Source organism: Eretmochelys imbricata, chromosome 7 (genome assembly GCF_965152235.1).
Source record: "Eretmochelys imbricata isolate rEreImb1 chromosome 7, rEreImb1.hap1, whole genome shotgun sequence".
NCBI lineage: Eukaryota > Metazoa > Chordata > Testudines > Cheloniidae > Eretmochelys > Eretmochelys imbricata.
This window is the reverse complement of record NC_135578.1, coordinates 47,879,591-47,898,888: the sequence shown is the minus strand read 5'-3', so window position 1 is coordinate 47,898,888 and position 19,298 is coordinate 47,879,591. Positions and strand designations below refer to the sequence as shown.

At 47.3% G+C, this 19,298-nt stretch overlaps 1 protein-coding gene across 4 annotated transcripts in view; it reads right to left on the bottom strand.

The window, feature by feature from the left end:
• Positions 1-19,298, bottom strand: part of CACNA2D2 (calcium voltage-gated channel auxiliary subunit alpha2delta 2) — a 570,874-nt gene that overhangs the window by 244,161 nt on the left and 307,415 nt on the right. For all 4 annotated transcript variants that reach the window (XM_077821335.1, XM_077821332.1, XM_077821333.1 and 1 more), the window contains exon 3: positions 2,181-2,240. In XM_077821335.1, the coding sequence (XP_077677461.1) occupies positions 2,181-2,240 (60 nt within the window). The remainder of the gene's footprint in view (positions 1-2,180; positions 2,241-19,298) is intronic.

The following is a 19,298-nucleotide window of genomic DNA, read 5'->3' as shown; positions in this document are numbered from 1 at the left end:
GGTGGGGCCAGACAAGTGAAAGAGATCAACGCTATAGCATAGGCAGGACCAGAGCAGGACTCCTGGGGAATATGGAATGTAAACAGATCACAATTTAAATGAAAACATTCTAATACAACTTTAAGTTATAAACCCATTGAAAAATATGCCCCCTCTGTCCTGCCCTATGGCCAAGTGCCTTGCACTGATTTTGCGCTACCCTGCTCAATAGCTGAGCACTGAGTACTGGTCATTTCACTGTCCTGTTCCCCCGCTCACTGCCTGGCGTTCTAATGCAGTCAACCTGACAGCGGGTCTCTATTCCAAGAGCCACCATGTGCATCTCCAGATTTTCCTCATCCAGGCAGCTGACAATGTCCCCGATCCTCTAGCTCAGCATTTCCTGAATGTCTGATGAGAGACAACTCCTGGTGCTATGAGAACCTGAGCTGTGCAGTGTAGGAGGATCATGGGAAGCAAGCAAATGAGGACAGACCAAGAGAGGCAGTAGCTATAGCCGCACAGATACCAATTTCCATCATGAGTTGGTCAAGTGGCAAACTGAACGCAGCTGGCTCCTCCCTCCTGCTTCATTCTTCTATTGCATGGACCAAATTCTGCTCCTCAGAGGTCAATGTATGGACCAAGAGGGGGGTATCTAAGAGCTAGATTTGGCCTCAGGTCTTACTCTCATCTACCCCACATCTTTTCAATTCCTTCCTTATTTCTGTCTCCAAGCCCAGTCTCCACAATGGAGCTTTTGTCATGCCACAGGACACCTCCTCTGCACACACACCCCCATTCCACATCCCTCTTTGCAAACTATACTCTGGCCACTTCCTCTTGCAAACAGCACGCACTAGATCTCCACAACACATATGTGCTGTGCTATGAGAGACTTTAACAATGCTCAGAGAGTTCAACCCCTGCTCCTTAGAAATGGAGATGGCCAGTTCGTTCCATTGAGATAATACTAACACCTCCTAGCTCTTCTCTAGTGCTTTTCATGCACAGATCTCAAAATGCTCCCAAAGGAGGAGATCCTTATCCCCATTTTACAGATGGGAAGAGTTTGGCCATATCTGGCTGCCAGGCCACCAGCACAACCAAAAACACAGAGGTGACAGGAACCTGCCGGAGACACAGCCTGGGCCAATATCCTTTTGACAGTGCAAGAGGTGGTTTCTCTGGGCTGGTTTCTCATGCTAGCTGGGGTTACTCATGGAGTAAGGTACTCCTCAAAGTGAGGAATGGTGGCACAATCTGGGGGTTGGTCTCTCAGAGGGTTTTTTTCCAGAATCCATTTGTGCTGAAAGGAAAACAACCATTTCTTCCTTCTGTATTATTGTTATAATTTGATACATTTCCAGGCAGAATCCTTCAGATTCCTGCTGCGCTTTATCACTGACATAATTACAAAGTCAAATGCAATCATTAAAACCACATTTTCCCTGCACCAGCCTCAATTACTCCTTCCCCCAGAATCAAACCCAAATCAGGCAATAGAAAAATAGGCACACAAGCATGTGTGTGCGCATCTGTCATCATTTAACACAAGACCCCCCTACTGCACCAAGCACGCCCCTCCAAATAGGGTCCCTGATGACCATGCAGATGACTTGTCTACTGAGATGGCGAAGATGTAAATTCTCTAGGGAGCTCTCCACAGGAACTCAATACCAAAGTGTTTAACCATTAGCTTGACCTTCACCTTCTGCCTTCTGACTGCTCTTATTACCTGCATGCACAGACAGAAGCAACGCTGGAAACGAGCTCAAAATTACTTCATTCACTTTCATTAGGGCTGGCAGGCAGCAGGGACAGAAGATGAGGAACAGGGCAACTGTGTATGAACTTGCAGAGATGAACAGAGTGACGGGGACACAGCTTGCTTTAAAAATCACAGTGCGAGTGAGGGAGTGGGCAGAAAGAGAGAGAGAGACAGTGGAGAATGAAAAGCTAGCAGATGGGGAGAAGGGGAGGGAGAAAAACCACAAAGACTGAGATAAAGCCAAGAAAGAAAGAACTGGAAGGGCAAATTCTGTCTCAAATGATTCCTACAGAACTCCAGTGGTTTCAGTGGGGTTACATGCTATGAGTGGGTTAAATTCTACCCTGGGAAACAAAGTGCAAGACAGAGACACCCAGAGACGAGCCCATTAAAAAGGTTGCGATGCCTGTGAGGAGAGTCCAGGCCTTACCCTGATGTTGTCCTGCCAGCGGTGGGCTTTCTGGAACTTCTCAGCCGCACCAGCGAGTCTCTGCAAATAAAACAAAAGAGAAGAAGTGACCCCAGAGAAGAGAACATGTTTTGCAATAGCTAGGACACAACTGATTTGAGCTCATCCCACCCCAGGAGGGCACTGGCTCCTATGGGGCCACTGACACCAGGAGTTGAGCCTGAGTAAAAGATCCAGGCTCTAGATGGGAGCTAAAACAGGCTCACCTGCTCTGTGGATCAGGCACAGTGAAGGATGCGTCACTCTCTCTCTCTCTCTCGATCTTACAGCACAGGGTCCCTCCTCAGAGTTCCAGGCTGAAAGTAGCTTCCATTGCCCCCCTGGTGCCCATCACTAACTCACAGCGAGAGGAGGAGAAGCAGCATCCAAGGTGCTGCGAAAAACCTTGCAATGGGATCCCTCCCCTCGTTTCCAGAGAATTCTTGGAAGGCAAGAGGGAAGAAGGAACCCACCCACTAACCACAGCCCTTGTCTACACACACACACACACAGGTATGCTGTCTAACTAAAGCTTTGATATGAAAATGACTCCATTAAAAGGGTGCAAAGGGCTGTCATTTCAGTTTAAAGCATGTTTCTTGCTGTTTCGCCCTTGTCAATTCCTTACTGACTTAAGCGGAGCTGAAATAAGCTACTCACAGTGAGATAAGCGTCTATACAAGGACCTGAACCAGTTTACCTAAATCCATACAGACTAAGACACTGCTCACTTTGCATGTTGATAAGCCTAGCTTTTCAGTCATGACTTAGGACAGGAATTGAGCTCAGGTTTCCAGAGCAGACTGAGAGGGGGAAGTTAGCCACAGCCAACACTAGCTGCTGCCACTCTGTAGGACAGTCCATAGCCCCTGGGATGGCGAGGGAGTTAGTGTCTCTGTCCAGAGCTGATTAATCCTCTCATGTCACACCAGATTATTTTTACACCTTGAGTGCAAAAGCCCAGGAGAGTAAGCTGGGCAGCACTGAGCTGGTCTGGATCGCACCAGTTGTTCCCATGGGCTGCGGAACGGGGAGAGGAATCAGGGAAGATATCTCGGCAGCTCTGGCTTTAATCACTGACTGCAGTAGGGAGGCTCCCACACCGAGATGGCATTTAACAGCAGCCTGATGAGGTTTACTGAAAGGACAGGTTAAGCACAGACACTGGAGCCAGCTCCTTCCTTCAGAATGTACGAGATTTTAAAATAATATCTCCGAATCCAGAGCGAGAGGAGAGTTTTCAACACAATTGAGTGCAGCACCAACATCATCCCTGGGAAGGGAAGCAAGAGGCATGGCCTGGCACGATGGGAGGTGAGTGGGGGGACAAGGTGTGCTGTCTTCCCACTCAGCTACGTCACCCCATGCAACGCGGCTGGCCCGGCATGTGAAAAGTGAGAGGAGCAAGAGTTGTGCAAAAAGGGGGTGAGCAATTTCTTTGTTTACCGCAAGAAAACAGTATGCAGCTACTCCATTCACACTTGGGTGGAACACGGCTGAGGGATATCACTTGGGGCTGTCTAAAGAAAGGTTAGGCCCAAATTTTCAAAGGGGTCTGGCAGCAATAGGTTTCCATCCTGAGACACCATGGGCCTGATTTTCAGAAGCGCTGAGCAGCTATTGCTCCAGTGGCCGCCCCTGGGAGCTCTTGGTGTTCAACACCTCTGACAGCCAGCCCTTGTGCCTCAAATGGGGCTCCCAACCGAGGCACATGAATTCGCTGGCCATCTGGGGCATGTGAATAAAAACTGATGGGGACTAGGCAGCAAACCCCAGCACCTGAGAGAGAGCAGGGGCATCAGGTGGCTCTTCGCCCTTCTGCTGAGCAGCCAGCATTGGCCACTATCAGAGATGGCAAAGCAGGTTAGATGGACCATTGGTCTGCTCCACTATTGTGGGGAGGTAGGGTACAGGGGCTAGATGGTTAGTCTATAGTGGGGAGGGGGGTATACGGGGTCAGACTGCTAGTCTTTTCTGGTCTGATAGTGCTCTGATTTCTATCTATTGTGAAGCTGAGGCAGGGTGGGGCTGGGGAAGCTGGTTGCATGTGCACCTGGAGTTTCAGATACAATCAGGGCCGGATGAGCGCACAGTGTAATACAGACCATGCTCCCAGTGCTCCCAGCGTGTACTATACTGGGCTGGAAATCATTAGTTTTTCCTTGTGGTAGGATCAAAAGTCTCCCTCGAGAGCCAGAACAGAGCTCTGCCACCCCCGTCCCAACACAAGTGTCCACTGGGCAATGTCCTCAGCCTCTCACCTAACCTCTGGGTTCGTCTGTCTTCCCCACTGCCTTGACTCCTCTCTACAGCGCATGGTGACCATTATGGCTCCTTTCCTGAGAGCCTGGAAGCCACTTTTCTCCGATACCCTTCCCTGGATCAGAGGAGCAACCGTCACCATTGGGCTCTGATACTGAGCTGTGAATTGCCAAGGCAGGGAGTGGTAACACAATGGGCGGCCTTTACTATCCCTCCCCTTTAGCTGAGTGCCCATTCTGGCCTGCTCCTCAGCAATGCTGACCCAGAGAGCCCCCATCCCACCCTGGGCCGCTGTTTCCTAGGGCTTTCCCTCCATTCATTTGTGTATCTCCTCTCATTCCTCCGCAGCTTTCCCATTCCCTGTCTCTTGCTCAGCTGCATACGGGGGTGTGGAGAGCAGGGTTTCTGAGGCAGCCGGCAGAGGACGGGAGAAGGTCCCTTCAGCTACCAGTGCCTCAGATGTCACAGGCCCATTGTGCGATCTACAGCATGGCAGGGCAGGAGGAGAAAAAGAAATAAAGGAAAGAAAGTGAGGCGAATAAATCTGTATAATAAAGCACCGAGAAGTAGCTGTGGTCGGCTCTTTTAATTGAGCTGAAAGGTGCAAATGTCAAGAGCCCGGAGATTTCCAAGGGAGATCAATTCTGCATCACTAAGTAAATTAAAAACAGAAAGCAAAATAAATTACACAACCTCCCCGCACAGCCCGCTAGCCCAGATCCAAGAGCTATGTGCAAGCAGGGCAGGTATGAGGAGTGGCCCCTTTCCAGATGTGCGTGGTGAGTCCAGCCCAGACCTTGCAGGGCCACAGGTCAGATGAAAAGGGCAAACACAACTGGCTCTGTGTGTGTGTGTGTGTGTCAGATTGGGGTGTGGACTTCAGGATCTGCCCCTACCTGCCCTTAACAGCACCAAGGAAATGGATCTGACTTCTTACTACCCTCATCTATCAGTGCTAGAGTCACACAAAAGACTGGCTTCCCCAGATAGACACTTCCCCATCTTGCAGTGGTGATGTTTCCCAGGTGATGAGCACCCTAAGTCTGATCGCAGGTGCATCATGCCTATCGTTGCAGCCTTGTAAAATCAGACACACCCCAGTTGCTCACACGCAGCTGTTGGCTTTATGGGATTCTCAGGGAATACGTGCCATACATGTCTGAGCTCAGATCCACGGACTAAGTGGTTAATCCGTAAGGAGGTTAATTAGCCATGAGGCTACCACAACAAACAATACAAGAGTTTGTGAGATACATCAAGGCAAAGACATTGCTCATTGCAGGTCCTACTACCTACATACAGGTTTCAGAGTAGCAGCCGTGTTAGTCTGTATTCGCAAAAAGAAAAGGAGTATTTGTGGCACCTTAGAGACTAACAAATTTATTTGGGCATAAGCTTTCGTGAGCTACAGCTCACTTCATCGGATGAAGTGAGCTGTAGCTCACGAAAGCTTATGCCCAAATAAATTTGTTAGTCTCTAAGGTGCCACAAGTCCTCCTTTTCTTTTTACCTACATACAGTCCTTCTTATGTGTTTACTCAGGCAACTGTCTGATTGATATGCCCCAATAACAGACAATGTCCATAATGCCGAGGATCTCAAACTATGGCGTGTGTACAAGAACAGTACAGCCGTCATTGGCATGGCATGCAGCAGATGCTTAACAGTGCACAGCCACCCTAGGCAAGGTTTAGGGCAGGGAGTGAAGAACAATACTGTACTCACCCACAAGGTGAAAAGTGCTGGGTGATCTTTAATGATGACAAGTGGTAAAGGCCCCAGGCTGTTTTGCTGCTGTTATTCACGTGTTTTACTGAAAAATTATAAACAGACTAACAATGCTCAAGGAATCATAGAATCATAGAATATCAGAGTTGGAAGGGACGAAGAAAAAGCAAACAAAGTGACTTGAAGCAAACAGAACCTCTCAGTGAAAACCAGGAAGCTATTGAAATAACTAGTCCAAGGAGAGTGATAAAATCATTGCATTAATAATTCATTGTAGTAATAAGAGGAAGTTACTCACCTTGTGCAGTAACGATGGTTCTTCGAGATGTGTGTCCCTATGGGTGCTCCACTTTAGGTGTCTGTGTGCCCCTGCACCTCTAATTGGAGATTTTTGGTAGCAGTGTCCCGTTGAGCCCGCGCATGTGCTCTCCCTCTTTTGTGGTCTGCCTCGAGGCTATTTAGCACCGCACCCCCTCACTTCCTTCTCTACCACAGAGCCCTGTAGAGAACTCCGAAGTAGAGGGGAGGAGGGCGGGTTGTGGAGCAACCATAGGGATACACATCTCGAAGAACCATTGTTACTGCACAAGGTGAGTAACTTCCTCTTCTTCTTCGATTAGTGTCCTACGGGTGCTCCACTTTAGGTGACTCCGGAGCAGTACCCACCACTGGAGGCTGGGACTTCGGAGTGGAGTCTTTTACTACAGAGAGTACTGTGGAGTCGAAGATGGTGTCAGCGGCCAAATCTTCAGTGATCGCATAATGTTCTGCAAAAGTATGGACAGAGGCCCCAATCATTGCTCTATAGATTGGGGAGATAGGGATATCCCTATGGAATGTGATTGAGGTAGGAACTGATCTCTTGGAGTGCGTATGGATGGAAGCAAGTTGCGCCCTTGCTAAGTGATTAATGCAACTAGAGACCCATTTGGATAGTCTTTGAGGAGATATCACAGAGCTTTTGGATCTTTCTGTGGACGAAAGGAAGAATTTAGGGGATTTCCTGAAGTCCTTAGTCCTGTCCAATGCTAATGCTAATGTCCTTCTAATATCTAGCATATGCACAATTGTCTCCCAGTTGTCACAATGTGGTTTTGGGAAAAAACAGGGAGATAGATCTGTTGATTCATATGGAAAGTGCAGAAAAAGTAGGGAGAAACTTGGGATATGGCCTTAGAATTACTTTCCAAAAAAAAAAAAAAAAAAGACAAAGGCTGTGAATGATGGGTGTGCCATCAGGGCTGCTATTTCTCCTATGTGCCTAGCTGAGGTGATGACAATTAGAAATGCTGTTGTCATGGACAGGTATAACAGAGAACAAGTTGCCCTGGACTCGGATGGAGGTCTAGTCCAAGCCCTGAGAACTAGATTAAAGTCCCAGGCTGGAGCGAGTGGTATCACATGAGGGAAGAGAGTCCCAATGCCCTTAAAGAATCTACGCATTAGTGGTTGAGCAACCTCCAAGTGGGAAGCCATTTTCGCCATGAGATGTACCTTAAGGGAGCTGAGCGAGAGTTTAAAATGTAGTGCAAAATCAAAGGGAGGAAAGATGAGGTCGGGTCTGTCCCTTTCGAATGGTACGGACTTGGAGTCGTTTCCATTTTGTAGATAGGTATGTGGGGCGGCCAACGTGTGGTTGTGTTGCAACACGTATTTCAGCTTGTCAGAGCATTCTGCTTCTAAGTCTTGGAACAAAGAAAGATCCAAGCCTGGAGGCGGAGGATCCATGGGCTGGGGTGAAGGGTCAGCCCATTGTTTTGAGAGAGCGGGTGAGGAATGGGCTGACGTCAGAGGAACAGGAGGGCATATTGCCATCTGTGTCAGGTAAGGGAGCCAGACTTGTCATAGTCAAGAGGGGCAATCACAATAACTCTCGCTTTGTTTTGTTGAATTTTCAACAGAATCTTGGCTAGGTAGGAAACTGGAAAGAGACATACAAGTGGGCCCTGTCTTCTGGGAAGATGAGGGCAACTGTCAGTGAATGTTTCCCCAAGCCGGCCCTGGAGCAGTAACAAGGACCTTTCTTGTTCTGATAAGTAGCGAAGAGATCCATAGGCCGGGTATCCCCAAAGGGTGGCTATATCTTGAAGCACCTCTGAATTCAGGATACACTCATTGTCATGATAAAATTCCAGCTGAGATTGTTGGTTGTCCTGTTCTGTATCCCTTGTAGACAGACAGCTGAGATGAGCACATTGTGATGGGTGCATCAATTCCAAAGTCTGAATGCTGTCTTGCAGAGGGAGGGAGATCTGGCAGCTCCTTGGCAGTTTATACAAAACATACAGGGCACATTAAGTCCATCATAACCTTTGTGTGTTGTTTTTGATGAAAGGCAGAGTTTGTGCACAGGCACTCCTGACAGCCCTTAGCCCCAAAAGAGTGATGTGGAAGGTCATTTCTGTGGAAGGCCATTTGTCTTGAATCTTGTGGTTGTGTTGTTGAGCTCCCCAGGGTATTAGGGAGATGTGTCCCAGGGTGGTGAATGTGGGTAGCGAGAGGAATGCTCTTGCTTGTACTGCATCAGGTTGGAGCTGATAAACTCCAGTCACTGTACCGGGGTTAGTATGCCACTACAATGAAGTGAACCTTGGAGAATACCCTGTGTGGAGCAGTCTGTACCTATAATGATCCTGCCCCAAAGGTAAGCAGTAGGAAATCTCCTGTACAATGGTTGTATTGAGATATGGCAGTAGGCACCCTGTAGGTTCAGGGCTAGAAATCAATCTCTTTGCTCTAGAGCTAGTCCTAACTGCTGTGAAGTAAGGTAAGGTGACTTCTGAATGGTGCAACAGGTGTATAGAGGGCAGCTGGTGCTGTAAGATATTGTTCAGGCCCCCGACCAGCTCATCAAAGTGCTTATAAGAGGCAGTTTGAGAGGTCATGGACTGGGGTGCAGACTGTTCTCACATTTGAGCCCTGGGTCTCTTACACTGTGGCTCATAACAGCACAGAGATGGTGAGTATTGAGAAGATTGTGATCTGTGGTGTGGTTGAGAGGTATATCTTCTCTTCTGTTCCACAGTGTAGATTCCTAAGGAGTGTAGTGCGGTCCAAGAATCCTTCAGGATGTCGAGAGAAAATCTGTCTTCTCCACAAAGAGTTTGGCCCTTCAAATTGGAAGTCTGTAGATCTGTGGGCAATCTAGAGAGGTGCAGCGAACAAAAAACAAAAAAACCCCACAACCCGCCTCAGTTCCACTGTCATGGAGACTGGGCGGGCAGCTGTAACAGCTATATCCAGTGGTGTCTCTAGGACTGGTCTGGCTATTAACTGACTTTCTCTAAGGATGGTCTGAATCTGTTCTTTTTGTGTTTCCAGTAATGTTTCAGAAACATCCTGGGTTTCCCAAGATTAACAAAATTGTTTTGGCCATGACAGTTTGGTAATTTATGACTCTCAACAGTAATGTTGTCGATGAATACGCCATCTTGCGAAGCCTGATCATATGGAATTGACTTGGCATTATGTTGCTTGCTTCATGCATTAACCACATCCACTATGATGGAGTTGGGTTGCGGATGTTTGAAAACAAAGTCTGCGTCTTTGGGTAGAGATGTAGGGTTGTTTTTGTTTACACTCTGTTGCTGGTTGGTGCGATGGAGGCTGGCTCTGCCAGATGATTTTGGTAGGATCTAGAATCAGCTCATTAATTGGGAGGACAGTTCTAGATGAGAAGGTAGCGTGAAGAACTTCCACCAACTTGTGATGTGTATCTGCCACCTCCTGTAAGGGAATCTGCAGCTCGTCTGCCACCCTCTTGGTGAGATCCAGAAAGTTCTTAAATCTTCACCTAGTGATGAGGGGTGGGTAGCACAGTCTCATCTGGGAGAGATGAGGAGAAATGTGCTGAAGAGGTAGTTTCCTCTTCAGGTGTTTGCCCCCCACCCTTTCCTGTCCTGAAAAAGCTTTCTCCTGTCCTGGCTCAGGTGCTCTCCTGCCCTGGCTCAGGTGCCAGGCTGTAGCAAACCATCTGGTGGTCTCTCCCTGAGAGATACCGGAGATGGTCGCACCATGTGTGTGTATATACCCGAAGAGTTACAATATGGCCTTGGGAGGGAGAGGCAGGAAGCCAGGCACGGGCGATTGGCATGATGGAATTGGGAATGACCTTGTAGTGTGGTGGTGGGCTACCTTGAGGGGCCGGGTAATGATCTCCTCCTGGCCAGTGTCAGATTTGTCAGTGCATAAGGGTGCCGCTGAGTGGGGTATTGGCAGTATACAGCCCAGTGCTAAGAGTGATTCTGAGTGCCGGGATGTGCTCAATACTGGGGTCCTGGTACCAAGTAATGGGGATTGTGGTTCTTCCCCAATCATCAGGTCTCCAGGATACCAGAGCTCATGCAGTACCATGGATTCATTTGGTACCACAGAGGAGAGTCCGTTGTACATTGTCACTACCGATAGTTGGGCAGAGCACTCCCTAAATGAGAGTTTTGTCCAGTACAAAAAGTTTGTGGTGCCACTTTTTTAGAGACGGTATGGTAATTGTCTCTCCCTGGGTACTGAGGCCAGAGGTCTCCAGAGTATCAGAGCACCTGTGTTACCATGGGCTCATCCAGAATCCCAGAGGACCATCTGTAGTCTGTATCAATGGTTGGGAAGGTGCAGAACACTTCCTAGATGGGAGTTTTGTTGCCTCTGGTACCAAAGGGTTTCTCTATGCTGCTCTTTTAGAGATGGTATGTAACTGTCCCCTCTTCTTAAGGGACGGTACCATTGCCTCAGAGCATGAGGGTGGAAGCCTCTGGTGTCTGGGTGCCGAAGCAGAGCTGACAGCAGGACTTCTCTGTGTGTAACTGTGCCCTCTCGGGTGCAGTAGTTGCCCAGAGTAGAGCTCAGAGCAGCACAGAGCTCACAGAAGCCCCTTGTCCATGCAGAGAGCAGACCTCAGAGCAGGGCAGAGCTCACAGCAGGAAGCCCCTTCTCAGCTTTCAGCTTCCAGAGCTTCCCTGCCGAACCAGAGCGGCAGCTGAGCTCACAGCAGGAGGTTCCTCTGCTGGTATTGGCCTACCGGTGGCCGCTCTGGGGAGTCCCCCTGGCTGGCCAGCTACTGGGGATGGCTGCGGAGATGGCTGCACTGGGGAACACGCCTCTGCCTGGCCAGTTGCTCGGAGGAGCCTTTCCAGGGGAGTCTGCTGATGGCTTCCCCCCCCACCCTTCACCACTCGACCCCTTTTGAAGTGAAGGCTCCGGGGATGATCCAGGGTCAACACCCACCGGAGTCTCCTGCAGACTGAAGTGTTTTCTCGATAGGGAGTGTCTGCCCATTACGGGAACTGACTCCTGGCAGGAGAGGCACCGCTTGGAGCAGAGAGCGCCAGGCAAGTCCCTGGGGAGGGGATGTCATCCTCTAGCAGGGAGGAATATGCAGAGGATATATATTTTTTTAAAACTGAAAAAGAAAATAATTATGAGTCTACTAGATGCCTGGGTGCGGGGAATGCCCCCAGACAGGGAAGGAAAGTGACCTTCTTTTCCTTTTTCTCTTCTTTTTAAACCAAAGGAATGAAGTAAAATAAAACAAAACACTAGCCTGAGTAGTTTTCCGGAGAACAAAGGTAACAAAACAAACACTACTTATGCTAATGACTCAGATAAGGAAGGGACAACTGCTCTGGGTCCAGCGGTAGAGAAGGGGGTTCGGGGGTTCGCAGGAACAGTGCTAAATAGCCTCGAGGCAGACCACGAGGGAGGGAGAGCACATGCGCGGGCTCAAGGGGACACTGCTACCAAAAATCTCAGATTAGAGGTTGAGGGCACACAGACACCTAAAGTGGAGCACCCATAGGGACACTACTTGAAGAAGAAGCAAAGGATGCTGCATTCATGCTCAAAATGGCTAGTGCAATAGCACCAGTTTCCCATACATCTGTCAGTGCCTCTTTACATGGCCCATCAGCAAATATTTCACATTTGATCACTATACTCACAGCACACTGGCACCCACACTGACTCACACGGGAGTTCTGCACATTAATCCAGATGGGAAATTTGGGCTTTGCTAAAGGCTCATTCTATTCTGCACATTCAGTTCAAAGACAAGGGAAAGGCACTTGTCTACAAAGCCTTTGTACGATGTTCCCAAGCTATTACTAAGGGAACAAGAGTCAAGATGCTAAGTGACTCATTTGGTAATTTTTTGACTTCTTGTACAGAAGATCCAGAAAACTGACCTAAAATCATTTCCTAGGGGGCATTAACACAATAGGTGCACGTGACTCTGTTTGCTATTATATGGCCAATTGTTTTCTTTTAATGTTGCCTTCCACAGCTTAATTGGGATCCAAATTGTTCCGTGTAAAACCAAATAAGATGGCCAGGGGACTGCTGAAGAGCACTAAGCTTTCCTCGTAGAGTACCAACAGTGGGCCAACTGGCTAGGAATTACTCCCAAGGAGCTCCTATTTTAGCCTCCTCCAGAAGGCAGCAAGAAAGTTCGCTATTTTCAAGAGAGGAGAGAATTTCCCACAGTTAGATCTGAGACATGTTTGAAATAAAAACATTGGGCCAAATCCCAGTCCCATTTAAATCAATGGGAGTTTTCCAATTGCCTGGAATAGGACCACGGTTTCACCCATACTTAGTGCCACTGTTCGCATTGGGTTTGGGGCCTAGGTGCTCAGTGGTGGGTGCCAATATAGGAACCTGGGGCGATAGAAGAGTGACGGGTACCTTAGAAATGCTCAGATCAATACAGGCAAAGACACAATATTGCACCTGGCTAGGGGGCATGTGATGGGAGAACTGGTGGTGCTGCAAGAATCAGAGATAAGCACCTTGCAATGCTGTGAAAAGGAACAAGTGCCACCAAAATGTCAAGCCAGGGGAGAGTGCTTTAGCATGCAAGTAGGTGGGTGTTAATTGGGCCCTACCAGCCTCATCACTGCTAACAACCTCTGTTCTCCCACTCATTGCACTGTTTCTCTGCACCATCTCTACCTGTCCTGGCTTAGCAGCACTACAGATATATTCAGATACCCTCAGGAGAAAGAGAACAAACTTGAGAGGCAATGGGAGAAACCAAGCAGATTAAGGAGATGTAACCCACCTGCTTTAAAAAAAAAAGAAAAGAAAAGAAAAGAAACTCAGCCAGTGAGTTTCTGCCACGCACCAGATCCTGATTCACAAATGTAACAGGCCGCAAATGTCACGTTGTCAATGCAAACCCACGCTGATCATGATAATACGCTGATGTGATAATTTTGATACCTTCCCATTACGAATTCCTCTGACTCTCCTGTAAGCTGATGTGTAACGCAGAACAATTCAGCCACTGTTAATTCAGCCACTGGATGATGAGGAAAAATGTGCCAATCTTATCTCTACAAGCAAACAAAGAGGTGAGGAAGGGAAGGAGAATTCTCTTGCTCATCCCATGCTTCCTCTTCTCTGTCCATTTCTCCCGCTGCGTAACGCTACATCTTTCCAGCCTCAGATAGGCCCTGGGAGGTAAACGGCCCTGCTGGTAGTCGCAGGAGGCATTCTGCCGGCGGCGTACTGAAGCCTTGTGAGCAGCAGGCTTGGAAAGGGTGCAGGTGCCCTTTCCCAAAACTGGCCTCCAAGCACTAGTGGATACGGGACAGGCACGGGCCTAACCATGCCCTTGGATGTATGGAGACAGAGCCACAATGCATGCTAGCATCAGCTTGCCCGCCTGTGTGCATGGACTACACGCACGGATGCCCTGTCCGAAGACAGGCGCCGGCTGCCTCCACATGAGCCAGCAAGGTAGGTAAGGGTCTCCTTGTGCCCTCCCCCACTTTGCATAACTATAGCCATGATTTGACTATGTGTCTGTGTAAGCCTGCAGGACAACAGGGACATAGCTAATCTGTTAGCTAACAGGATGACTGATGTGACAGTGAGGTACCAGACAACAGGGACTCAAGGGCAGCAGGTGGAGCAGAACGTCATGGCCTGGCAGCATCACACAGGCTAGGGCAGTCTTCTCCAGGCTTTAAAAAGCTGTCCTCCCCACCCCCTTCCCAGCATTAAGATGAACGCAATCATGACTCCCCTACACCCCGCCCCATGTCAGGACTTGTCCATTCCATGCTCACTCCAGCTGGGCCTTTGTGTCCCCAGGGGGCATGTCCCTCACTCGGGGGAATGCTGGGCTGGCTAGTGAAACTCAGCACTAATAATGTACACAGGAAGTCACAGGAAACACAGGAATTCGCTGGATGAGACTGAGACCCATTCAGCCCAGTATCCAGTCTTACACAGTGGCTGATTTCTGCTTCAGAGGAAGAAACAAGACCCCTGCAGTAGGCAGTTGTGGGATAATCTGCCTCTGCGGAGCTCCCGTCCTAACCCCCTACCAGTGACGGCCCCTTTTATAGCCTTCCAAAACACTTCTCTTTTAGCATTAACTACCCTAACTCTGGCTGTTCTTGTTATCCTTCTCAAGACAATATGCAGTAAAACACAGCAGTATCTAGTTCAAGACACCTCCTTGCACTGCTGGCACAGAGTTCCTGGAATTAATTCCTGAAGCTGGGAGTTTTGCCCTTGACTTCAGTGGGGCGAGGATTTCACCCATTGTTTCAAACGCCAATTAAGGTGACAGGAGCGGACAGACCACAGGGCACTGATCTGGGGCTCTGGACACCTGGATTCTATTTCTGGCTCTGCCACTGGCCTGCTGGGTGACCTTGGGCAAACCTCGTCCTCTTCTCTGTGCCTCAGTTTCCCCAGATGTAAAACGGGAATAATGATGCTGCCCTAGTTTGTAAAGTGCCTTGAGATCTAGGGATGAGAAGTGCTAGAGAAGAGCAAGAAATTGTTAACAGCTTTTACAATGCCCAGGCATTTAAAAGCAAGGCAACAAACAGCTATCATCATCATAAATCTTATATTATTCACATAAGAAACTTACTTTATTATGGTCAAACATAAAGGAATGCATATTTCATCACAATACAACCCTCTCAGCTATAGACTTGTGCCCTGTTTCTCTTGTATTGTTTCATTTTTATCTTGTTTTTGGGATCCAAACATTTTCTTTCAAGGGATACCATTAAAGGGGAAAGATCAGTTAATGGAGTTATCAACTGACAGTTGAATTTTGGGGGATAATGGGGGAACAGAATTCGATACAGGAAATTTGAACAGGAAAAGTGTGTAATATCTAATTCTGTTTGAGGACTTGCATGTGGGGCTGATAAATGTGCATCATTAATGTGTGTGTGTATCCAATCGCAGGACTGTGGCCATAGTTTCTGTGTTTCATTTTCCAGATGGTTTTGTGCCATGTTTATATGCTGAGATTGCTGATGGAAGAAGAACTGCTGATGAAAGAAAAGTATTTATTCTGAATTACAGTTAAAGCTGCAGTGCTGAAATATGCCACTCTTTAGACTTGATAAGAATACTGGGTTTGTTTATAATGGTGACCAGCGTAAGATTATGGATATCCCAAACTATTTAATGTGTTTTTAAAGTACCTAGATTCTGCAAACAATACAACAGACAACTACCTCAGCTGGTTGAATAGCTTCCAACAGAAATTATCGATTTGACAACATTTTGTAAAAAAAAAAAAAAAAAAAATCTATATAAAGCATTTCGGTACATGAACTCATTCAATTCTTTTGTTTCAAAATTACTTTTTGTTTCAAAATGTATTTTGAATTATATTACCATGAGGGTTTAATAACAATTTTCAAATAATAAATAAAAAATAGTTGACAAATCTGACCTTAATTTCGTTGAGTCTCAGTTCCCCATCTGTAAAATGGGGATAATATCACAAGAGTGTTGTGAAGATTGATTAATTAATGTTTGTGAGAGCCTCAGATACAATATGGCTACAGAAACCCCCCCAAGGAAATTAACAATTCTATCTCCAGGGCAAGGTTTGAATAGCATTCAGTAAAATAGGGCCTAGGACCACACACTGAATGAGGAGAAAACAAAATATTACATAACTGGTCATTAACTGAGCACCATCTATCCTGTGCACCAAATGAACCAGGGGTCCTGTGAAAAAAACAGTATGGGATCATGTAATTACAGACTGTATCATAATGTATATGCACAAGAGGGCTGGAATTCAGGTTGCAAAGGCACCTTAATTCTGGAATTTCCTGACATTTGGGTACTTGACTTTGCAACTTTAATAATGTTCTTTTAACATAGCTTTTGTGTGAAATACATACATATACAAATAAAGTCTGATTCTTGGAAAACGTGAGACCTGATTTTAAGAGATGCTGCACCCACAACTCCTCCTGGTGGCTGGGGAGCACCCGCAGGACCACTGAAACCCAGCCATTGGCTCTGACATGTTGTCTGCTAATCAGATCCATCTTGGCCACACAATATTGCCTCCAACATATAGGCAATCAATCCTGGTTGGGTAAAGGTGATGGGAAATTATTTAGAAGTTAAAAAGCAAATTAGATCCTGATTAATGTTGTAGCATTAGAGACAATTCTAAAGAAAACAAAACAGTTACTTATTGGCACACTTGAGAAATAGCCCAATAGACTCTTGTTTATAGTCCCCGAAGTGTGCAGTGAATTGATTGGCACTCTTACTTTGAGAGACAGACTGTGACCCATTACTTTACCTCCTCTCTATCCACATGTCTGTTACGGCCAGAAACAAATAGACAGGACAGCTAGCAGGAGTGACACAGGCCTGGGCTCCGCAGTGATAAGTAGCCCTCTCTTTAGTAGTCAGATATAAATTGTAATGAAGATGGATAAAGTGGACCAGTTGGTTCATCTGATCTGAAAGGAACTCAAAAAATGAAGAGGAAAAAAGTCTCTTCTATGATCACTACAAAGCAGGATGTTTATGCAGTCTGTACTGGGACTTGCTACCTAAGCACTTCTAAATTCTTATTATCTGTATCACAATAGGGGCTCCATCAGGGAGCCAGGGTGCTTGGTGCTGCACATAGAATAAGAAGGTTATCCTTCCTCCAGGGAGTTCACAATCTACACAGCAGGATGCAGCAAGGGCACGAGACTGACAAATGGGCAGAGGGGGTGGGAGGATGATGTAGCCATCAAAGGATGCATCGATATCGGCTTGCAATATCGTCAGTCTTAAGCAGAATCAAAACTCACAATTCCTGTCTTCAAAAATAAATCAGACTGGCTTAAAAATCACAAGATTTTTAAAGAATGATAAATGTAGGTTATTTTTCTTCGCCCTCTTGTTTTTGATCTTTTCTTTTCAAGCTTATCTCCATAACTAAGGGCTAGAAGTTTATTAAAAACCACCACCACCGCCATCTTAAAATCAGATTTAATCACAGGACTCCAGATGCTGGGACTTTAAGAACAACAACAAATATTGTGAGACGTACAAAATCACAAAAGTTGGCAACACTGACTTGGCGGCTGCTGCAGCTTTCTGTGGTGGGAAGTTCCACAGGCTCAGCAAGCACAGGTAAAAAAACCCCAGTATTTCCTTCAATCCATTTCGGATATGTTTCCTTTTAACTGCGTCAGCCACTGTCTTGTTCTCGTGCTAAGAGACTAAATCAGAGAGCCCTAGTGACCGTCTCTGGACCACTCATTATTTTATATGCCTCTGTCCCACCCCCTCCTTCCCTTTTTACCATTTCCTCTCGAAGGCTCCGACTCAGCAAACCACTTAAGCACATTCTTACGTTCCAGTGATGTCTGTGCTTTAGACTGAGCACATTCTGAAATGATTTGCTGAACAGGGGCCTAAACTATTTGTGTTTTCTCCCCATATTAAAGACTTTCTGTGTCCCAGCCATTTAAATCAGTGTAATAGGGTTCTTTCTTGTGTGTGTGTGTGATTTCATGTAATTAAAGACTGTGTCATAAGGCATATGCACAAAGGGACTGAATTAAGGTGGCACAGGGCCACCTTAATTCTGGCATTACTGAACTTTTGAGCACTTGACTTTGCAACTTTTATAATGTTCTTTCAGTGGAGTTTTGTGTAGGTACTATGTACAGCAGTTGCCACTGAAAATCATGGTTGCTAGTCTGCAGCTCCTACGGTGCAATCTTTTCTCCTGAATAGGGGAAGATACCATGGACTCTGCAGGTAACAGAAACAGTGGGCTTTTAGTTTTTAATGGTGGCCAGTATATTATATACATTTCTAATTTAATGATGGGAGGTGCAGGTGGTGAGCCTTGTACGATTCAGGTCAGCATTAGAGATCTCTATGAATAGCTGTAGTCTCACTAGCTAGGATAATATCATAAGGGGCACTAGCTTCAGGACATAAGACCAGAGTGAGTATGAAATTCCCCACCTTGGGCATGCTAATGCATAACTGTGTAGTATGGGGCAGTCTATACCTTCCTCAGAGACATCTGGTATTGTCTCCAGGCTGAGACAAGCTGCCGGACTAGAGGGAGTGCTGATGTGCTCCATAATGGCAACTCCTATGTTCCTACACAGAACATGTTTAAACCCTGATGTTGAGGAATGGACACAGTGCTCATGAAGTGCAAGGCTGGTAGAACTGGCTTGAGCCAGAATCAACTGAAGAAAACCTTGGTGCAAGCTTTCCCCTGCAGCTCGGCCAATGCACCTCATTCCCAATCTGCAAACTTCCACTACTCCGGCCCTGGGCATTCTCAGCAGCTCAACCCAACCTGCAACACCCAGCGACACCTTTGCTACCACAGCACTGCTAATCCATCCACCTCAATCCTGACCTTCAGCTCCCCCTGCTATCCCAGGCCTAGATTCCCTCTACGGCTCTGCTAGTGTCTCTCAGTCTTGACCTGCAGCCCCCCCTTTCCCTCCCCCAGCTATGCCTGCCTGTGACGGGGCACACTCGCCTTGCACTGGAAGGGAAGGGGTTAATGCCTCACTGGGGGCTGAGGAAGCCACGCCCCCTTCACCCTACTGGGCATGCTCCAGGTGTACCAGTATAAAAGAGAGCAGCCCAGCTCAGTCAGGGAGGGATGCTGGCAGGGAAGGATGTGTGCCAGGAGCTCCTGCTGAGGACAGGTTCCAGCCTGTGCCAGAGGGGAGCAGAGACGTGGATCACAGTGTCGGACCCCAGTAGCTCATGGAGCCTCAGGGAGCAGCTGGTGCTGGGGAACTAAGAGATCCCAATGGCTCCTGGACTACAATGCCTGAGACTGTGGTAGGAAGTGAC